This window comes from Dermatophagoides farinae, chromosome 3 (assembly GCF_024713945.1).
Source record: "Dermatophagoides farinae isolate YC_2012a chromosome 3, ASM2471394v1, whole genome shotgun sequence".
Lineage (NCBI taxonomy): Eukaryota > Metazoa > Arthropoda > Arachnida > Sarcoptiformes > Pyroglyphidae > Dermatophagoides > Dermatophagoides farinae.
In genome coordinates this window covers 1,017,827-1,039,128 of record NC_134679.1, presented here as the reverse complement: position 1 = coordinate 1,039,128, position 21,302 = coordinate 1,017,827, and the positions used below count along the sequence as shown (strand labels likewise).

Genomic DNA, 21,302 nt, shown 5'->3' with positions numbered 1-21,302 from the left:
TAATTTCGAATCATAATTGATTGTGATTGAATACTGTTTTCAATTAGAGAGAATTATAAATTGATGATAATCAGTGCTTTATTTTTGAATTTTCATTTAAAATAAACTATTCAAATAAAAAAAAGGATGGTAATAAAATCTTATAAATCATTTTTTTCCATGAATCATTAACATTTTCATTCAACATGACAACAACAAACAACAATTATGATGATGATCATCCGATGACAATGTAATGACAATTTTATGCTTTTTTAATCAATGATAACAAATCGACAGGTTCTTTGAATAAACTTGATGGTAATGGTGTACAATGTGTTGAATCAAATTGAGTCATTAATTCACGACACTGGTAGAAAAAAAAGAGATTAATAAGTGAGATTAATCGTAAAAAGTAATGAATGACAATTGTTCACTTACCAAGAATAAAATGATTTGTTGTCCCAATAACATACTAATCTCTAAATCTTTATCAACATCAATTTCAATTGGATATTTTTCCATTGCCGATTTCTGTGCATAACGTGATAATGCTTCCATTACTTTACTATCATCAACTTTACGAAGTAAATAACCATAATTTTCTGAATGAAGAAATTGTTCTACTTCATCACTAATATCATCGTGTGACATTAAACGTGGAAAACGTGATTTTAATAATTTAATCAACAAATGATTACCACGATTTGTTAATAATGGCCGTGATGCATCGATTGGAATGATTTCATCTTTTAATCGTCGAATAAATCGAATTGGACCTTGATAACGATTCAAATATGATGATACATTTAGATTGAAATAATTTCTTATAGTAGAATCAACAATCGGTGCTAAAAATGGCATCATTCGTGAACGTGCCAATGGAAGTACATCATCAAAACTTGCATCAAGTATAACACCTTTCAGTTCTGGATAATTCGATACAGCCCATGCGGCAGGAAAACCACCAATTGACCAGCCAAATATAAGAATGTCTTCTAATTTGAAATTCAATTTGGTTACAGCAAAATTCACGACAACTTCCATCGCATTTATATCATTCTGTGGAAAAGGTGTTCCAGTACTACCGCCGAATCCTGGATGATTCCATCCAATAACCGAATAGTTTAGATTGATCGGTGTTGTGACCGATCCAATTTCATAAAAACCAGCATTACCTTCACATGTGATTACTAATGTATTACCAGGATAGGTTCGATTATTATTTGGATTTCTTTTATCAACAAAAATGACATCAATTTGATTTTGGTCTCGTGCAAGCAATTTAAAACGTTTGGCTTGATAATTTTCCATAAGAAAATGGCGGCCAGTAATCAGATTGTTTTCGATAACTTTTTGCAACAAACCAATGGATCCAGGATAAAGTAAGATTCTTCCAATAGAATTGGCCATTAAATATGAAACCATATTCACTACTGGACTTTCATTCAATGTTTCATTACTAGCTTCTTTTATTGGTAATAGTCTTGCCGGACGTTCATAACAATATCTACCTTCAGTCCATTTGAAATCAATGGGCCAATGTTGAAAATCATAATCATATTTTTCACGAACTATATTTCTAGCATCGATTATTCGTTTACGGATATCACCATCATCATCACCACGATGATCGGCCAACAATGATGTTGATGCAGTTTTAAATGTTCGAATAAATTGACAATAATTAGGATTAATGGAACGTGAAAATCCACGTAATAAATTTGCCAAAATGTAAATGGATGTAAATGCCATTAAAAGTCGAACATATGTACTATTCGATAATAATGATAACAATGATGATGATGATGATGATGATGATGATTCAGATTGTTCTGTATCACGTGTTTGACAATATAATTGATAGGCCAATAATGGTGAAACATATGTCAATGTATTCTTACAGAATTGTATAAAACGAATTATTCGATCTGTATAACGTTCCAAATTATAGGGTTCATAGTTACGATGCTAAAATCAATAGAAAAAAAAAATTTTCATCATTTTCGAATAATTTCCATCATAAAATACAAATTATAAAAAAAAACGAACCGGATTCTCAAAAATTCGATAAAGAGCAGGACCAAAAATACAATCAAAAAGAGACATCTCTACGAATGGAAGAAAAATGATGATTTATTTATGATCGAATGATGATAATGATTTCTTTTTTCAATTAATTATTAATTGTTAATAAGAATTTTGCAGCAATAATTCAGTTAGTCTTGCCACTAATTTTTAATTTTTTTAATTTTATTTAGTAAATTTTACAGTTGAAATTACAAAAAAAAATACATATGAAAAAAAAAACATGACTCACATGATAAACATTGAAATTATATATATTCGCATAACAATCTATTTGAACGGTCGTTTAATTTTTCAATTTTTTGGATAAAATCTGAAAAAAAACCAGAAAAAATGACCAAATTATATATAATTAGCGCAAGGAAAAAAAAAAGATGAACCTGATCATCTGTTTGAATTCTCGACATTCTTCAAAACAACATCATGTGAGGTGGATACTATAAATAGAATTTTGGAAAAGAAAACACCAACATCGTCGATCACATGTTCTGCCATTGTTGTTCACAATAATCATGTAGTATAGAATAAATATAAAATTATTAAATTTTAAAACGAAATTGATTAAAATTGAATTACATTCGAATGAATAAATAAGACCAATATATTGGAATGGAATTTACAATTTTTTTTTGTTGTTGTTGTTGTTAAATTGAAAGTGAATAGAATTGGATTGAAAAAAAAACAAAATATGCCAATAAAGAATCAAAAAATCAAAAATATGTTGTCATCTTCGGCGGCACCAATTGTATCGGAAAGATTCAAAACAAGAACTATTCAACGTTCATCACCAAGTTTATCAGCATTGAGTATTGGAAAAGATTCTGTTTTATCATTGAATGATCGACAGATTTATGTTCTAGATTTGCCTACAAAGAGTTTATCTAAAACTAGACAAAAAACAAAGTCATCATTGAGAAATAAATCATCAAAAAATCGATCAAAAACAAGAAGATCTGCAAGTTTTAAATCTAAAACTATGGTCAAACAACAACAAAGCAAAAGAATATCTGCGCCTAAATCACGGTCATTATCAATGACCAAAAAAGGAAAAAAAACATCTCAAAGTGTAATGAAATTGTATTCGACAAAAAGACGGGCATTATCGAAACGTAAACGGACAATGATGAAAAAAGGAAGAGCAGCATCAGTAATGGGAAAAGAAAAAGGTGGAAGACGACGAACAATCAAATCTTCAGCTAGAATTCGAACTAGAAGTCCAACAAAAAAACGAACAACAACAACATCATCATTGTCATCTATAACGTTGAGTAAAGGTCCAAAAACAAGTGGTTTAAAAATGATGAAAAGTAAAAGATTGATAAAACGCAAAGGAAGAGGTGGAGCACGACGACAAAGAAAACAACAATCTTCGATTGGTGTACGCAGTAAAAGTGTTCAAAGTCAATCAAACACAAGTCATAGTTTCAAATCAAAATATTCAATTGATGGACAAAGAAGACGACGACAAATAGGAAAAAGTAAAACTTTATTGAAACGAAAAATGGTGGCGAAACCAATAAGAAAATTTCGACAACAATTACCCGAACAACAACCACAACAACAACAACAACAACAAGAACAATCAATGATTCAAATGTCAGAACGTATATCAACATTGGGAAGAAATTATCGTAAACGATTGAATGAAATTGCAAAATCTTTATTGCCGAAATTATTTCCTAAAATTGTTGATAATGAAATATCCAGTGAATCGTCATCTTTACCATCATCATCATCATCGTCATCATCATCAGCATCACCATCATCTTCGAAAAAATCACAACGTAAATCAAAAGGTGAAAAAATTTCATCGAAATTACGGCAAAAAAATTCATTATCATGGTCAAAATTAGATAATGATAGTGTGAATGAATTACAGAAATCTGCATCAATTAAAGTGAAACCAGTTAAACCTAAAACGGCAGCTACAATGAAAAATAATCGTCGTCCAAAATCACAATCGAAATCATTATCGAAGAGAAAAACGGCAGCTGATAACAAGAAAAAATCACCATTACCACAGATCAAAACAATGAAGCAAGATTCATCGTTGGATACCATGAAGAAGATATCCACCACTACAGCCATGTCGGTCGAAAGTTTAAACAGCCGAAGCGGCAGCAATACAAGTAATTAAAACTTATAAAAGAATGTGATTTTATTTCATAAAAAAATGACAAAATTCTAAGAAGTAAAAAAATGAATTATTCTTAATTTCTCTGAATACACAGAGAGCCCATCATCGTTTTTTTTCCTACCAATGTTGATGAAGTTGATGATGATAAGAAGTAGGTGGTTGTGGTGGTTGGTGTGGATGTGATGTAGGTGGAACAAAATTTTGTCGTAATGTTGTTGTTGTGTTGTTTGAATCGGAATTTGTTGTTGATTTTGATACATCAAATATATAGGAATATGGGACAGTAGCAGCAGCAGCAGCAGCAACATTAGAATTCATTGATTGTGTGAATGATGAAAAATTATTATAGTTTATCGTTTGTAAACCATAATGATGATGTTGTTGATGATGATCATTATTATTCAAAGAATAGATTATAGAATTTTCCAGCAAAGATGTTTGTTGTTGTTGTTGCTGCTGTGGTTGTTGTTGTTGTTGTTGTTCAAGATCATATTGATGATGATGAACGATATCATCGATATTTCGTGATTCAGAAATCATTTGGCCATCACCACTATCCACTAATTGAGTTGTTTCAGCAACATCTTGAACAATAGATATTTCCGATTGTTGTTGCTGATGATGATGATGATGTTGATGTTGATGACGATGATGTTGAGGTTCATCAATTTCTATTTTAATCAAATTTTCTGATGATGATTGATGATTATCTTTTTTACGTGTTTTCTTATTATTATTATTGCCATTTTTATTCGATTTAACATTTGTTATTGATTGATTAATATGATTTGTTATAATTCGTTTTTTCAATGTTGAAAATGATGATGATGATGATGATTCTTCAGCTATCGATGATAATGCTGGTGATGATGTTTTTTCCTGTTCCTGTTGTCGTTGTTGCTGCTGTTCACAATCAGTGATCATATCATCATCAGGATTTTTTTCTGCTGCACGTGTTTGCAGCTGTTCCTTACCATTATCCATCATTATTTGTTTATCAAAATGTGACATTATTGTAATTGGATAATAATTATCATCGGTTGTTGCGCTTGTTGCGGTTGTTGTTGTTGTATCTAATCGATTTTGTATATCATTTTCATCTTCTTTTTTTACATCGAAATTTGTTTCCAAATTCATTTGTGATATTCTTGGATATAATGATGATGATGATGTATCGGTTAATGATGAAGTTGTTTGATGATGATGATGACGATGGTGGAAAGCACCACCGGTATTTGGATAAAATTGATGATTACCCGTATGATGATATAGATTTGATTGTTGTCCAAATAGATGATGATGTCCAGTTGTAGAATGATGTTGATGATGATATGAATGATTATTTGACCATGAATGATGATGTAATCCATGTGGATGATGATGTTGCGATATTATTCCATTATCGTTTATCATACGATTTTGATCATCGGTTATCGTTGCTGTTACTGCTGGTGTTCCAAATGGAATGTTTGTCGATTGTAACATATTACCATAACCGTTTGTTGCTGCTGCAGCAGCGGCAGCGGCTGCTGCTGCTAAATGAAATTGATAATTTGATTTAGCGTTCAATTGTATCATTGCTGGATCATAGACATTTGTCGATGATGTTGAGGATGAAGATGTAAGTAAACCACCACCACCACCACCACCACTACCATTAGCACCGGGTCCAATAAATGTAACCGGATTTATAGTTTGTGCTGTTGTTGTTGTAAGTGGTAATGGTGGTAATGTTGTTGAATTATCTCCATTGTTTTGATTTACTTCTTCATCCGGTTTTTCTGTATCATTATCATGATCATCATGGGATTGTTGTTTACCAAAAATTGTGGTTGTTGAAGAATTATCGTTAAATTTTGTTATCATCGCTGGTGACGATCCTTTTTTGAGTAGAAAAAAAAGAAAAGAAAAATTTTTGGTTCAAAAAAAAACAAACAAACAATAATCATTAGAACACGGAACTAGATCGAGAATGTTAAAAATGGAGAAAAAAAATCTTTATGTTTTTTTATTGGCCAAAAAAAAAACGAGAAAATTGATCATCAAATTTTATGACCTAGGCTTGACCACACATTTCTTGAACATGGACCAATGTCCTTATTATTATTATTATTATTATTATTACTGTCATCATTGTATGAACAAATAACGTTGACAAACTGATACCTACCAATGATAATTGATGATGAACTTTGTTTTTCCTGTTGATATGACGTTGTATGCGTACCGGTTTCAATATTCTCACCATCGTTGCCATTATCATTCATTGATTGTTGCCGTTGTTGCTGAGTTGTTGTGGTCGTTGTATCTGTCATCGTTGTTGTTTTTGTTGTTGTTGTATTAAAATCACTATCATCAACATTATCATCATTATTATTGATTGCTGATGATTGACCGGTATTTGAAAACAATGTTGATGTTGATGTTGATGATGATGATGTTGATGGCATCATCATCATTGTCAAATGATTATCATTTCCATTGTTTTCAGATTTTATTAAATTTGATGATGATGAAATTGCGAATGTATCATCAGTTGAAAGACGTTGTTGTTGATATTCAGAATTCGATATTGTTGTTGATGTTAATGTAGCGGGTATTGTTGAAATAGTTGCTGTTGTTGTTGTTGCTGTTGCATCCGTTGTTGTTGACATGATAAATGGCCGACTTTGTTGATGATTATGATTATGATGATGATGATGATATGGTGAATATGGTGAATTATTTACCATTGATAATTGTTGACCATTCATTTGTTGTTGATGCTGATGCTGCTGCTGCTGCTGCTGTTGCTGGTGATGATGATGATGATGGTGAAAATTCATCATCATCATTGACGATGGTTTAATTGTACGACGTCTTCTTGTACGTATGGTTTCTTTGCGCATTGTTGCCGGTCGATTTATTCCATTCAAACGAAAATATAATCCACATGCATTGCAAACAGAATCACCGGAAGAATTTCTACGCCACATTGATGTTGCTTTAGTACCACAATTGGCACAAATCAGACCAACACGACGTGTTGTCGTCGATAATCGTCGTACATTTCTTACTAATGGCCGATGTTGTCCATTAACCCTTTGATATAGGCCACATGCATTGCAAAGAAATTGATTCGGACCAAAACGACGCCACAATGGTGTAATAGTTGTACGACAATTGTAACAAATACGATTTTCATGTAATTGATCTTGCAATTGATCATCATCTGGAATTGATGGTGACTGTAAACCACTTGTTGCTGTTTCGGTTGCTGTTGTTTCATTTGTTGATTGCTGATGATGATTATGATTATGATGTTGATGTTCTGACAATGATAATTGTGTTGGATTAGATGAAAAAATCAAATGATTGTTATTATGTAGATTATGATGATAAATAATTGCTGCTGCAGAAGATTCCGTTGCTGGTGGCTGCTGTATCATCGACGATGATGATGTGTTTGTTGTTGGCAATGTATTTGCTTGTTCTTGATGAATATTATTATTAATGAAAAGTTGATGATGATGATGAACAAATTGATGATTATGATGATGGTTCTGGTGATGTTGATGGTGATGATCATCACCATCAACATTTAAAATATTATTGGAAACATTGATCATCATCGATTATTTAATGGTAAGGAGGAAGGGCAAAAAAAATGTTGTTATTTTTGTCGATGAGAGAAAAAAACACGCGATTCGTATCGATTATCTATATATTATTACACACACACACACAAAACATTTGATGATCATTATCAATATTTAAATGTTTAAAAATCATTCGATCCAAGCACAATTGATTGAAAACAGAACATATTCATCGATTGATTTTTGTTTGTTTGTTTGGGTTGTCCCCCGTCTCTTTATTAAAAAAAAAATCTTTATTCTCATTGGGTGATGATTATACACGATGATGTTGATGTTGATGATGATGATGATGATGAAGCTAGATGATCAGGCATCGATCGATCTCAATCGATACATTCACATCGACAAGATCGTTAACGCGACACATTAAATGTGGCTGTGTGTGTGTATATATAAGTGTGTCTGTGTTATCGCAAATAAAACAAACAAACAAAACCAAACGAAACAAGATGGATGGGGGCTGATCATTCATGAAATTTGAATCGATTGGATAAAGAAAAATTATTTTTTTTTACAGTTTTCAATGGGCGTGAATAATATGATTCGATAATGTTCCAAAGTTTTTTTTTACAATAATTTCAAATTAAAATAGAATTTATAACTCGATGATGATGCATATTAACATTCATGAATTGATCAAATTGAAATGGAAACATTTTTGAACATTTCGAAGGATTTTTTTTCAATTTTGTTGAATACCTGTTGCTATCATCATCATCATCATCATCATCATCGGCATCGGCATTGCTGGTGGTCGTGGCTGTTGAATATCATTTTTTTTTGCCATTCTTTCCATCCAAGTCTTTGTAAAAAAAAACATCGAAAAAATTACGTGATAAAAAATTGTATTTTACTGGCTAAACATTAAGCTTCTTGTTAATTGTTGATGATAGAAGAAAAAAATAACCTAAGCCACACCTTTTACTATGGCCAATTGGCCAATGGCTATTAATTTAAAGAAAAGGTATCCTATTTTTTTTTATAATGTGAACAAGGAGTGGTTTACCATTATCAAGCTCCTCCTACTTTCTCATCTCTTTTCTCTTTCCACTTTGTTTATCAATTTTTTTTTCCATTTTGATTACTCTAACCCCTTTTTATTGACTAAATATAAAAAACTGAAACATCTCTTGTGTGTCTCAGTTCCTTTATAGGATCCAATAACAACAACAACAACAACACTTGTTGAATGATCACTTGGCCATTATTTATTTTTATTCATTTTTTTTTCATTCTTTAATTGAATTTACGATTTCAATCAAATTCGAAAAAAGAAATGGCTATTGAATTCGAACAAAGGAATGATGAAAAATATTTATTTTCGAATGAAATATTTTCAAAGCATATTTTTTTTGAATTGTGTAAATTTAAAAACAAAACAATGGATTCATCTAAACACAAAGTTGTTGATAGTATCAAGACACGTTTACAAGAATTGATTAAATCATTAGATATTCTATATGATAAATTGGATAAAGAATTTTCAACATTAATCACAAATGAAGATATTGAACAGATTAATATAATAATAACGGAAGGATTGGATGATATCCACAATGGACGTCCACCATTTGATCAAATATCCGATCAATCAAGTAATGATGATTATAGTGGTGAAACAATGGATGATGAATCTGAACAAAATGCCAACGACAATGATGGTGTTGTGGATGATGAAAACATTCGTGATAAAAAAGTTCAAGACATTATTCGTATGGTACAATCATCCATTAATAATATGACACGATGAAATTTTTTTTTTTTTTTTTGAAAATTAAGAAAAAAAAACAAAATTTCATGAGAAATGTGCAAATAATAAAATCTGATTATTATTGAATTTCTTTTTTTGTTCTATACTTTGCAAGTTGTGTTTGTGTGTGTCTTTTGTGGTTTTTTTACTCATCATTTTTTTCTGTTTTTTTTTTTGTTCAACTTGACAATCTCGATTAACGTGTGTGTGTGTGTGTGTGTACATGCAACAACAACAACAACAACAACAACAACAACAACAACAACAACAACAACAACAACAACTTGACAAAGATGTGAATTATTATTGTGTGTCGAAAAGTTTTTTTTTTTTGCCTAACAAAAATTTTTGCTAACTTAACTAGCCATCAATTTTTTCTGTACCTTTCCTCATTCATTCATTCATTCATCGTCGATGTGGTTTTATTTCATTTTTTTTTCATTTTCGCACAGGTAGCATCAATTATTACATTCATTTTCCATCAATAGAATGATGAATAATGGATGAATAATGAAACAACAAACAATTTTGTTATTCATAAACAAACCGAAACAAACCAAAAAAAAAGAAAAAAAACTTTCTTTCCTATGCGAATGTGAATGAGTGAGTATATATATAGGATATTTAAATTTAACCACCAAATGCGATATTATATTCACAAGTTTAATTTGGTCACAAAACAAATGAAAAAATTCATTATCATCATCAAGATAATGATGATGATGATAATTGTTATGACAAACGCGCCTCACACACACCTCGATTATATATATTTTAAAGACGGATTTTATTTCATATCTGCTGAAAAATATAAACACTTACTGTTGATATAGCCGGATATTTGAAAATTTTAAATTTTTTTTAATTCATTTATTTTATAGATTAACAATTTTTTTTTGTTTTGTTTCTTAATGATGATGATGATGATGATGATGACGAAGACGATGATGATGGTGGTGATGGTGATGATGATCATGATCATGGGAGCAAAAATAACTCGTGGATGTATTATTTGTTTTGTTTGCTTTTTTGTTTGTCAATTTGTGTTTTGTTGTTGTGAAATGAATCAAGATTAATTAAATTAATTAATCATGATATATATGAGATAAGTGTGTGTGTATGGGTATTTGAAAATATTTGATTTGATTTGTTCAGAAGAAAATACTTTTTTTTTTGATAGAATTTGATGGTATGTAAAACACTACACTAAACACACTATATATGGCTATTAATAACTACAAAGAAGGTATGTGTGTACGTGTGTGTGTTTATGTGATTTTAAATGACAATTAATTATTAGATTTTTTTTTTGGGCCATCGATTTTTCATCAATTTCATAATTGGATCACTGTTTTTTTTCAATTAATATTACCACCACTTTGATTACGATAATATGTTTTTGGTGATATACGTTCAGCTGCTTCTTTCTGTAATTGATAGGCCATTGGATGTATTTTGAAACCATATAGACGTGGAACAAATTGTCCAGTTGGTGCTTTTGGCCGTAATTCTGGATGTACCATGAATAACATGTGAGGAAAACCAGTACCAAAATATGCACCATCTGTATGATGAAATCTTGATGATTTTGGATTATAAATATCCATACATTTAGGACAATAAAGTTTCACCATCAATTCGCCTGGTATATCAGATAAACCTATCGGTAACATTGGTTGATTTTCACAAAATTGCCGTGGACAAAAACCAAAATCACCATTTTGATATTTTTCAATCATTTGTGCTATACCACGATTAGTTAGAATGAAACGGGCATGAATCAATCCATATAGCATTTCGGCAGCTTGTTCAACTAGATCAGCCTTTTTATACAAACAAGAAAAACAAAGATTTTTAAATAATTATTGAAAATTCAATCTTTTACCAAAGAAAAGAAAAAAAATCATACTTGATTAGGATTATCTTCGTCTTCATCTGGTTCAAGATCAAGAATCATATCCAATGCTTGACGATAATGTGGTACCGATTCAGATAAACCGGTCAAATTAAATTTATCATGTATATAATCTTCATCAACTTCACAGAAATAATCATTACCACGAAGACCACAGAACCAAGTGATCCACGATACTTCTTCGGATGATGACATTTTCTTTCAAATACGTTCTATAAACAAAACAATCAAAATGAAAACTGAATCATTAATCAATGGATAATCATTTTACCCGAAAAAAATGCATACCTGATTATTTTAAAATTTTTTATATCGTAAAAAAGAATTTCGATTTTTCAATATTTTGACCAATGAGCAGCCAAAAAAAAAATACACACAAACAAACAAACACACAAGAGAATAACATTTGCTCACTGCCGGCAATATTAAAAAAAAAATATCGTCAAAAATGATTCAATGACCCATGTAAAGTGTAAATAGGCAACAACAAAAAAAAAAAAATTCATCGTGTGCTCTAAATTCGGTTACAAAAAAAAGTTGTGTGATTTGTCTGTGTGTGTTTTGTGTCTGTTTTTTTTTTAAATTGATTTTGATCATTTATAAAAATCAATATAGAAACTGATGATGATGATGATGATGAGAAAATATTATTGATCTAAACGATTGATTATTGATCCAATCAATCAGATTTTTTTTCTTACTTTTCCATTTTTTTTTTTTTTTTTGCAACAAACAAACAAACAAACAAACAAGCAAAAAACAACAACAACAAGAAGATTTGATTCTTGTATTAAAGCTCATCATTTGTGCCTTATCATTATGAATCTGTGATCTTTTTTTTCTATAATTCTATACAATAAATGAATAATTCTGCTAAATTGATTATTATTGTTTTTTTCCCGTTTTTCAGAGAGAATATTCTTTTGTTTTTGCGAACACAATATACACATAAACACACATACTAGTCTTCCAAATTTGATTATTAATGTTTCACTTTAACACAAACGAACAAATTGATAATAATATATTAACCATGCAATCATTAAAATCACCTAAACGTAGTAGTTCACAAAATGCTAATGAATCATCATCGACAATGATTCCAAGATATATTGATTATCATATGAATTTTACAACATATAACAGCAACAACAGCATTAATAATAACAATAATAATAATCATAATACAAGTTCATCGATAACAACAAATTCATTGTCATATAATCGAACCACATCAACAACAACAACAACAACAACAAATGCAGCCAATACAAGTAGTACGAATTCGAGTACAAAAAATTCATCAACAAATAATACAAATACAACCAAATGGATTGAACAATTTTGTTCTACGGATAAATTTTTATGTAAAATTGATACCGATTTCATAATGGATGCATTCAATCTAATTGGTTTAGAGGAGAAAATTCCACATTATCGTCAAGCATTATCAATAATATTAGGTGATTGTTCCGATAGATCACAATTTGATTCATCCACTTCATCGGCAGAAAATTTTTCCAGTGATGATGGACGTGAAATTGTAAGTGAAATAAAAAAATAAATGATGATGATTGTTTAATCATTTGTTGCTTTTATTGTAGGAAATTTTATCTTCAGCTGAAAATCTTTATGGTCTAATACATGCACGTTATATATTGACCGATTCTGGTTTGAAAAAAATGTTGGAAAAATATAAAAAACGTCGTTTTGGTCTTTGTAATCGTTATTATTGTGATCGTGCTGCAATGTTACCAATTGGCCTTAGTGATGAACCAAATATCTATTCGGTTCGTTTATATTGTCCACGTTGTATGGATTTATATGCACCACATTTTAGTTCAAAATCTGTTCTTTCTGATGGTGCATGGTTCGGTACATCATTTCCACATATGTTTTTTATGGTTTATCCAGAATATCGGCCATTACCACCATCACAACAATTTACAGCAACATTATATGGTTTTAAAATTCATAATGAAGCATATGAATATCAACGGCAACAATTTGAAGCAGCTGAACGTGCAAGAAAACCGGTGTTTATTAAAACAACAACAACAACAACTACAAATCAACAAACAATATCAACATCGTCATCAACAGCAACAGCACAACAACAACAACAAATGCAGCAGCTACATCATCATCAAACGCAATTAAAATGAATGGCGATATTGGTGATAGTAGAAAATCTACATTACATTAAATTAATAATTTTTTACAAAGATGCAAAAATATTTATTATTTATTCATATCTTATTCCTGTTCATACAAAGCCATCATCCTATCCTTCTCTTATACAAACATAAAATGAAAATTGAAAAAAATATAAAATTTTTGTATACAAACATAAAATGATAATAATAATGATGATCTATAGAAATGAAAAAGTCAATTGATTAATAATTATAAATTGTTTAATTGTAAATAGAAAAGTTTTTTTTTTCTTTTTCAGTTCTCAATGATTGATTGATATGTCAATTGATTGATCGTTGAATTTGAAGAAAAAAATTCATCATGATGATGATTATTCATGAATCAATGGTTGTCGACTATCTGGAGTTGATTGTGCATTAATTTCATTTGTAAAAAATAATCTAGCACGTGATATTCTTGATCGTCGTATACGTGTTGCTGTTTGTGGTGTTTTAAAATGATCATCAATACTTTTATTTGAATCAATAATAATCGATGATGATGATTGTAATGGTGGTAATTCTGTACGTGATTGATGATTATTCAATAATATTGCCGAACGAATCGATGATGATGACGAATGATTCAATTTTTTTGTTGCTCTTACTGTTACCGATGATGATAATGATGAATATTGATGACGAAGAAATGGACGTTTTTTTACCGTACCATTTTGTGATTGCTGCTGTTCCAGAATATTCGTTTGTATCGGTGTAAAATTTTCTTTATTCATTTCAAATGTTTTCGCCACATGATTTGATGTTGATGCCATTATTGGACTAATACCAATATCATCGATTGGAAAAATCATTGGAATCGAACAATTAACACCACCACCACCACCACTGTTGAGACCAATATCATAACGATATGCAGTGATTTTCGGTGTAGTACATTTCATAGTTGATGTTTCCATAAATGATAATTTTCTTCCATCAGAATGAAAACTTAACGTATGACATTCCATTTCGTCGTTCATCATTGAATCAAAATCACTATCCGTTTCATTATTTAAATGTTTTTCACATTCAATTTGATGATGATGATCATCATCATTAGTTTCACTTTTCATTGAAATATCATTCATAACAATTGCAGATTCAAAAAATTGTTGATTACTTGAATTTGTTGTCGTTGTATAATGTGATTCAAATCCGCCACCAGTGGTCGAATGAAATGGTATAGAATCTAGCCAACGTATAAATGATCCAGTATTACGTGAAATACTATCGTTTGAAAAAAATGTTTGATTCTTTTCTATCAATGATGATGATGATGATGATGATTGTGTTGGTGGTGATGAAAGAATTTTATCTTGTGAAAAAAATTTTTCATTTTCTTCATCCAATTCTTTTGATATTAAATCAACAGTATCAAGTAATGAATGAAATTCTTCTTGTTCATTATGATTAGAAAAATCTTTTCCATAAAAATCAGAATATTCTTCAATAGACCAATTGAATTGATCATAATCATCATCATTATTGGTGGATGATTGATTATCGATTGAAAATTTTGGACTAAATATTGAAACATGTCTGGATGATTGTTTTTGTGTTGTCGATGATGATATTTCCAATACTGTTGGTGAACAAATACGTGGTATTGAACGAATAAATTCAATAAATGCTTCTTGTCTTTCGGGACTAATTTGAAGAATTTGATCTTCAATTTCACCATCATCATCATCATCATCATTAACATCTGTCATATGTTTTGATTTCATATTCAAATTTTCATCATCATTGATTGATATGTCCATCATATTATCGTGTCGTGTTATAAAATATAAATGTTTTTGACCAAAATGAAAAAAAAAATATATTCAATCAACGTTCCAAAGACAACACACACAAACAAAGACCAAAATAAATCTGACCACTACTACTTCGAATGAATGCATACACAATTTAAATACTTTTTTTTAAAAGTCCAACGGAAAATTTTATTACGTCCTTTATGAATGGTATGGTGTGTCTTGATTTTTTTTCTCATTTGGCGCTGTGTTTATATTTTCGAATTTATCGAATGTTTTTTTTTTTTAAATCGAAATTTAATTTGATTCATCATCATTTTTTTTCGTTCGAATATATCATCATCATGATTATGTCATCAAATACGACATCATCTGATTTTCTTTTAACACAGGAAAGTCATCCGGATCAATCACAACGACAACGTTCGATAATATTTTCTGGTGAAATAAAGAATGCCAAATTTCTATCACCATTATTGAAATCGATTAATATTGATAAATATATCGAAATGGTCATCACTGAATTTGGTATAAAATTCATCTGTGAAAATGATCGATCAATACAAGCTACAAGTTTTATTGATCGTAATTTATTCACCAAATATGATATGGAAGATGAAAAAACACCACAAACTATAAGAATTTTAAGCAAACATTTATTGAATGTTTTAGAATTTTTATTGACAAAACGTTTGAATCAATATCTGATGAATGAACAATCAATAGCAACAACTTTAGTAATCAAATATTATTGTGATAAACGTTTTAAAATGAAAGTTATATCAAAAGAACGATTATTTTCAAGCACCATACAAACATTACAAACAAATAATCTGAATGTTTGGACAATGGCATTTGTTAATCGTATCACATTAGATTCATCAGTATTGATAGATTTTTGGAGATGTGTCGATTATCAAGCAAATTCTATCGTTATTGAAATGAATAATAATGATCCATGGTTTGTAATGAGAACAAAATCACATCGTGCCGAATTTTCGCAACAAATTGATGCACAATCTGTTCATGTTGAACATTATGAATGTACAGTGCCATCCGTTAATCATTATAAAATGAAATCATTGAAATATACATTACGGCCATTAATGTTGGCCAATAAAATTAATATCCGTTTCAGTTCCACTGGATTGCTTAATATGCAATTTTTCATTCAATTAGATTCAGTGAATAATCTTCATAATATTAATGCTGATGATGATCATGATTATGATGACGCTAATGATGGACTACAACAACAACAACAAAGAGGACGAATTACTACAAGTAGTACAACATCAGATTCTCATCATCGTTGTTTTGTTGAATTTTTCATTATACCATTTATACCATAATGATGATGATTATTATGTTGATGTTTATCAAATTTCTTTATTATTTAAATTTAATTTAATCAAATCAATAAAAATCGAAACATTTTTCTATTTCCTATAAATATTGCTTTTGCGAAAAAAAAAAATTTTCTTTCCTGAAAGATTCATTAATTATCAAATTTGATTTTTTTTTTGGAAATTTTTTCCACTTTCTCGTTGTTGTTTTGTGTAAACTAATTCGAAAACAACAATGAAAATCTGAGATCTTTTTCATCGTCATCATCATCATCATCATCAACATTTATCGAAGTAATCGTTGACGAGGTGAATATGATGATGATAATGGTGATGTTATGGTGGTATTCGTAGTCATCGTGGAAGAAGAGTTTGATGTAGATGATGATGATGATGATGATCGATATGAATATGGTGCCAATAATTGACGACGTGCTTTATAACGACAATAACGTTTATGATATGGCCAATCCAATTGTTGACATGTTGTACCACAATATCTTGTTTCTTGACAACGTCCACAAATTGAAAATTCTCTTGGACAACGTTCAATACGTACACATGGTCCATAATGGCATTCAAAATAGCTTATTGATGATTCTGAGGATGATTCTATGATGAATTTATCAAAAAAAAGAAAAATTATTTATATCAATAAAATAGAAATTTTTTTTTTTGAAAAATACCTTGATCATTAAGGGAATTTCCACGAAAATCAAAACATCTTGAAGCACTATTTACTTCTGCTTGACTATCAAAATTATTGTTCGATGTTGACTGGTGTGGGAGAATAATTTCTGGTTAGTTGGTTGGTTTGTTCAAAAATTTTTTTTTCAATGACAAACCTGTTGTTGTTGTAAATGTTCCGGTGGTAATTGTTGTATAGCTGCCCAATATAATGTCAAATGAAGATCATTTGATGATGATTTAGGTGGTTGAAAATGTTGTTGTTGTTGTTGTGATGATGATGATGCAGGTTGATTTTCCACAACCGGCATTACCTGTTGTTGTTGTTGACCATCAACTTGATTATTATTGATATCATGATGATGATGATGATGATGATAATGATGACCTCTTGTAGTCGACCTTTGATTATTGCTATTATGATGAATCACAACTTGTTGTTGATTTTGATGAGAATGAGAATGATGATGATGATGATTATGATGATTATGATGATGAACCTGATTAGCCATTGTATACCAAACATGTGTAGTAACATTATCATCATTTGAACCAAGATCTAATAAACAAAGATTATCCAAACGATTATCCATTGAAATATGATTACGATGTACAACACGTTTATTATCAGGTATTGGTCCATAATGACGACGCCATATTAAATCTTGTAATAGAATCATTTGACTATTATCATCATTGATTATCGATGTAGAATGATGATTTGTTTGGTATGCATATGCAAATACAACAGCACCACCACCGGAAACATTATTGAAATTATTACTATTGCCATGATTTAATACTTCTAAACGTGCTTCAAATGTATATTCTCTTGCCAATACGATATCTTGTTCATCGACCAATGTATATTTTAATTTGCCAGCTGAATAACCTAAACGTACGATACCTAGTTTAACACCAATTGGCCATAATTCTTGTCCAGATTCTGAAGTTGATATTGTTGATCTAGTCATACCATTATTATAATTCATCAATGATGATGATGATGATGATGGATTTAAATATCGACAATCACGTAGTAATGGATCTTTCATTTTCTTTTATCAATTAATTATGATCAACAATAGGCGGAAAAAAAATTCAAATGGATTCTAGTCAATAATAGAGAAAAAAACTTTGATTAAAATTACATAGAAAAAATAAACATTCGAATTCGACAAAGGTTAAATGGTGAAAAATCTAGACTGACCAGTTTTTTTTTCAGTTCCAAATCATCATCATCGTCGTCATTATTAATAGATACACATAGAAGACACACACATAAACAGATCTATCGACAAAACATATACCAAATATAATGATTATTATTATATGAAGATGACAATATCTCTTGGTGAATAAAGAGATATATTCGAATTGTATTTTTTTTCTATTTCATTGTTGATGATGCTCACCACCACAAACACCACCACCACCACCACCATATACAGTAGTCATTTTTTTGTCGTCACAAAAATAAAATTTGAAAAAAAACCGGGATGACGCGCCTTTGAATAATATGATGAGGATTTTTTTATTTCTCATTTCTTTCGAATCTCTCAAAAATCTATCTTTTTGTCCTCACATATATAACGTAATAACATGATGATGATGATAAATTTTTATGGATCACAAATTGAAACACATCGTTCTTCGGATCGGAATATCATCTAATGAGGAAAAAATTTTTTAGAAAATCAAAAAAAAAATTCAACAATAAAAAGGATTTTTTTCTGGTTTTTCTCTCTCACTTTTTTTTCTTGACTACTATCTAGTTATACTAGCTTGAATGAATGATTGATCATTTCAGGTAATAACAACAACAACAACAACAATGATGATGATGATGATGATGATGAAGAGATATAAACAAACTAGTCTATTTTGACATAATACACACAAACAGAGCGAGAGAGAGAGAGAGAAAGATTATTTACGACGATAAGAATATCGGTTTTTTTTATTTATATAAAAAAAATAACGGACTTGTCTAATCAACAATCTTCAATGTGTAATTCAAACCACCACCACCACCACCACCACAACAAGTGAAACAAGTATTTGAAAAAAAAATTCAAACAATCGAAAAAAAATAACAACAACAACAATAACACCAAAGTAGCTAAGCCGGTCAACCAAGTTGTATGTTTTTTTTTTAAAAATGTTGATTTGTTTCGTTCGATGTGTCGAAATAGTTCAAAACAACAACAACAACAACAACAACAAAAGAAAATTCCGGATTTTGTTCAAAATTCCAGTTTTTTTTTATTTTTCATTTTTTTGATTCACTAGAGAAAACAAAAAAAAAACTGGACAAAAACAAATTTTCTCTCAATTAAACTTGATTTTTGAAATTCCTGTTTGGTTCCATTTCAATGATTGATCAATAGATTCACGAATGGTGATCGAACATTTTCAAAACATTATAACAAAATCTTTTTCTATTGATGATGAAAAATAAACTTGTGAGGTTGTCGTTGTTGTTGTTGTTGTTGTTTTTTTTCAAAATAGGAAATGTATATCATAAATATTTCGGGTGAAAAAAATTCCGGAAACATTTCTCGTACATTGATTCATTGTCATCGACGATGTCCATACGATTTTTATATATAGAGAAAGATACTTGATAATGGAACACTATTCCATTATTAATATGTGTGTGTGTGTGGTTCATGTTATATAGATTTTGAATGCCGTTAAACTCACAGACACACGTGAAGAGGTTAGCCGAGTTCATTTCATTTTGGGCGACCCAAGATATTATTGAATGATAGGACATTGGGCGACCAAAGAAATGAGAGACAAACAATGGAAAAAAAAATTTTTTTTTAGATGCGCGATGCTCTAGAATTTTTTTTCTTGTGTTTTTTTTTCATTGTTCCGAAAATATTTGGGCGACCAAAGAAACAAGAGAATGAAAAATATATACATTTAAAGGTTATTGCCATCACGATGGAATTAAAATGGAAATTGATCATGTCTCACTTTGATCACTTTTGATTCAAAGAATCAAAGTACCAAAAAAAAAAAAAAAAAAAAAAAAAGAAATTCTTATCATGAATTGGTCATGTCATTGACATTTAAAAGAATTTATGACGTGAATTTATAACAACAACAACAACAATGATGATGATGATGATGATTTGGTCACAAATTACAGAATTTGTGCAATTCGAATATAAAAAAAACTTACCTGAAATATATGGGTTTTTTTATCGTAGAAACTTTTCAGGAAAAAAAAATATTTAAAAAATGAGCAAATTCATTTCGGATAATAAACCTGAAATTTTAACTAATTTGTTGCGAATCAATGATGATGATTATGGATGAAATCAATTGATTGATAACTCACACACACACACACACAAACAGAGTGAATAACAAAAAAAAAAATTCAACATTTCAAAATTATATCGAACCGAACATTTTGAAATTCAGATTCAATCTAAAACCATCAACATCTTTTATCGGAACCGAATCCCGGTTTAAATACAACAACAACAACAACAACAACAAACATATAACAAGCGAAATAAAAACCGACCAACGACGCCGTCAACTTGTCCAATGAACAAAAAAAAAATATGGAACGAACAAAACAACAACAACAACAACAACAAGAGAAAAGGTGGAAGAAGTTGTGTTTGTTCACTCTTTTAGTCAGTGTGTGTGTGTGTGTATGAATAACTGGTTCGATGAATCTTTATTTTTTCCCTTAAAAAAAAACACCGTACATACACTATCAAGCCACACCAAAATATCAATGATGTCATAGAATGTCATCATCATTATTCTGTGTTATATACAAAA

The 21,302-nt window shown here is 30.0% G+C and overlaps 9 protein-coding genes across 14 annotated transcripts in view; 4 read left to right on the top strand and 5 right to left on the bottom strand.

Annotated features, from left to right (window-relative positions):
• The window catches only part of Mlc1 (Myosin light chain alkali), a 95,115-nt gene that overhangs the window by 26,586 nt on the left and 47,227 nt on the right, over window positions 1-21,302 (bottom strand). The window contains exon 1 of one of the 2 annotated variants that reach the window (XM_075729128.1): window positions 9,045-9,058. The exons of the other annotated variant lie outside the window; for it this stretch is intronic. Coding sequence (XP_075585243.1) covers window positions 9,045-9,047 — 3 coding nt within the window. The 5' untranslated portion in view covers window positions 9,048-9,058. Of the gene's footprint in view, window positions 1-9,044; window positions 9,059-21,302 lie in introns of those variants that run through there. 2 annotated transcript variants of the gene reach the window in all.
• Window positions 61-2,266, bottom strand: LOC124498204 (phosphatidylserine lipase ABHD16A). The gene is made up of 3 exons (XM_047061926.2): window positions 2,032-2,266; window positions 421-1,950; window positions 61-349 (listed from the first exon to the last, which is right to left on the bottom strand). The coding sequence occupies exons 1-3, from the start codon at window positions 2,086-2,088 to the stop codon at window positions 245-247; spliced, it is 1,692 nt and encodes a 563-aa protein (XP_046917882.2). The 5' UTR covers window positions 2,089-2,266; the 3' UTR covers window positions 61-244.
• On the bottom strand, window positions 2,032-7,899 carry LOC124498355 (uncharacterized). Of its 3 annotated transcripts, none has more exons than XR_012832105.1 (4): window positions 6,375-7,899; window positions 4,326-6,084; window positions 2,300-2,555; window positions 2,081-2,090 (listed from the first exon to the last, which is right to left on the bottom strand). XR_012832105.1 is itself a non-coding variant. In XM_075729120.1 (3 exons), coding segments are annotated over exons 1-3 (3,201 nt in total). In that variant the 5' UTR covers window positions 7,816-7,899; the 3' UTR covers window positions 2,032-2,089. The 3 variants fall into 3 exon arrangements, 1 of the variants encoding a protein (XP_075585235.1); XR_012832106.1 differs by lacking the exon at window positions 2,081-2,090 and having other exon boundaries at window positions 2,304-2,380; window positions 2,448-2,555; XM_075729120.1 differs by lacking the exon at window positions 2,300-2,555 and having other exon boundaries at window positions 2,032-2,090.
• Window positions 2,704-4,281, top strand: LOC124498206 (uncharacterized). The gene has a single exon (XM_047061928.2). The coding sequence runs from the start codon at window positions 2,756-2,758 to the stop codon at window positions 4,202-4,204; it is 1,449 nt and encodes a 482-aa protein (XP_046917884.2). The 5' UTR covers window positions 2,704-2,755; the 3' UTR covers window positions 4,205-4,281.
• Window positions 9,212-9,679, top strand: LOC124498215 (uncharacterized). The gene has a single exon (XM_047061939.2). The coding sequence runs from the start codon at window positions 9,224-9,226 to the stop codon at window positions 9,590-9,592; it is 369 nt and encodes a 122-aa protein (XP_046917895.1). The 5' UTR covers window positions 9,212-9,223; the 3' UTR covers window positions 9,593-9,679.
• Window positions 10,433-11,897, bottom strand: CkIIbeta (casein kinase II subunit beta). Of its 2 annotated transcripts, none has more exons than XM_047061935.2 (3): window positions 11,796-11,897; window positions 11,502-11,719; window positions 10,433-11,415 (listed from the first exon to the last, which is right to left on the bottom strand). In XM_047061935.2, exons 2-3 carry the CDS (start codon window positions 11,700-11,702, stop codon window positions 10,951-10,953), a joined length of 666 nt encoding a protein of 221 aa, XP_046917891.1. In that variant the 5' UTR covers window positions 11,703-11,719; window positions 11,796-11,897; the 3' UTR covers window positions 10,433-10,950. The 2 variants fall into 2 exon arrangements, with proteins under 2 accessions (XP_046917891.1, XP_075585240.1); XM_075729125.1 differs by having other exon boundaries at window positions 11,502-11,746; window positions 11,796-11,895.
• On the top strand, window positions 12,049-13,942 carry LOC124498356 (casein kinase II subunit beta). The gene is made up of 2 exons (XM_047062098.2): window positions 12,049-13,050; window positions 13,112-13,942. Exons 1-2 carry the CDS (start codon window positions 12,493-12,495, stop codon window positions 13,670-13,672), a joined length of 1,119 nt encoding a protein of 372 aa, XP_046918054.2. The 5' UTR covers window positions 12,049-12,492; the 3' UTR covers window positions 13,673-13,942.
• Rad1 (Radiation insensitive 1) lies at window positions 15,716-16,912 on the top strand. Its single transcript, XM_047061932.2, has one exon. The coding sequence runs from the start codon at window positions 15,732-15,734 to the stop codon at window positions 16,809-16,811; it is 1,080 nt and encodes a 359-aa protein (XP_046917888.2). The 5' UTR covers window positions 15,716-15,731; the 3' UTR covers window positions 16,812-16,912.
• LOC124498208 (uncharacterized) lies at window positions 16,827-21,171 on the bottom strand. 2 transcript variants are annotated; one of them, XM_047061931.2, is made up of 4 exons: window positions 20,686-21,171; window positions 17,651-18,604; window positions 17,492-17,582; window positions 16,827-17,417 (listed from the first exon to the last, which is right to left on the bottom strand). In XM_047061931.2, the coding sequence occupies exons 2-4, from the start codon at window positions 18,545-18,547 to the stop codon at window positions 17,092-17,094; spliced, it is 1,314 nt and encodes a 437-aa protein (XP_046917887.2). In that variant the 5' UTR covers window positions 18,548-18,604; window positions 20,686-21,171; the 3' UTR covers window positions 16,827-17,091. The 2 variants fall into 2 exon arrangements, with proteins under 2 accessions (XP_046917887.2, XP_075585237.1); XM_075729122.1 differs by lacking the exon at window positions 20,686-21,171 and adding an exon at window positions 18,703-19,583.

Coding starts and splice junctions, on each gene's coding strand:
- LOC124498204 (XM_047061926.2), bottom strand. CDS start 2,088: ATGTCTCTTTTTGATTGTATTTTTGGTCCTGCTCTTTATCGAATTTTT. Junction 1,951..2,031: donor ATCGAATTTTTGAGAATCCG/GTTCGTTTTTTT, acceptor TATTGATTTTAG/CATCGTAACTATGAACCCTA. Junction 350..420: donor AACAAATCATTTTATTCTTG/GTAAGTGAACAA, acceptor TTTTTCTACCAG/TGTCGTGAATTAATGACTCA.
- LOC124498206 (XM_047061928.2), top strand. CDS start 2,756: ATGCCAATAAAGAATCAAAAAATCAAAAATATGTTGTCATCTTCGGCG.
- LOC124498355 (XM_075729120.1), bottom strand. CDS start 7,815: ATGATGATCAATGTTTCCAATAATATTTTAAATGTTGATGGTGATGAT. Junction 6,085..6,374: donor TTCATCATCAATTATCATTG/GTAGGTATCAGT, acceptor TACTCAAAAAAG/GATCGTCACCAGCGATGATA.
- LOC124498215 (XM_047061939.2), top strand. CDS start 9,224: ATGGATTCATCTAAACACAAAGTTGTTGATAGTATCAAGACACGTTTA.
- CkIIbeta (XM_047061935.2), bottom strand. CDS start 11,702: ATGTCATCATCCGAAGAAGTATCGTGGATCACTTGGTTCTGTGGTCTT. Junction 11,416..11,501: donor ACGAAGATAATCCTAATCAA/GTATGATTTTTT, acceptor TTGTATAAAAAG/GCTGATCTAGTTGAACAAGC.
- LOC124498356 (XM_047062098.2), top strand. CDS start 12,493: ATGTTTCACTTTAACACAAACGAACAAATTGATAATAATATATTAACC. Junction 13,051..13,111: donor GTGATGATGGACGTGAAATT/GTAAGTGAAATA, acceptor CTTTTATTGTAG/GAAATTTTATCTTCAGCTGA.
- Rad1 (XM_047061932.2), top strand. CDS start 15,732: ATGTTTTTTTTTTTTAAATCGAAATTTAATTTGATTCATCATCATTTT.
- LOC124498208 (XM_047061931.2), bottom strand. CDS start 18,547: ATGAAAGATCCATTACTACGTGATTGTCGATATTTAAATCCATCATCA. Junction 17,583..17,650: donor AACATTTACAACAACAACAG/GTTTGTCATTGA, acceptor CTCCCACACCAG/TCAACATCGAACAATAATTT. Junction 17,418..17,491: donor AAATTCCCTTAATGATCAAG/GTATTTTTCAAA, acceptor AATTCATCATAG/AATCATCCTCAGAATCATCA.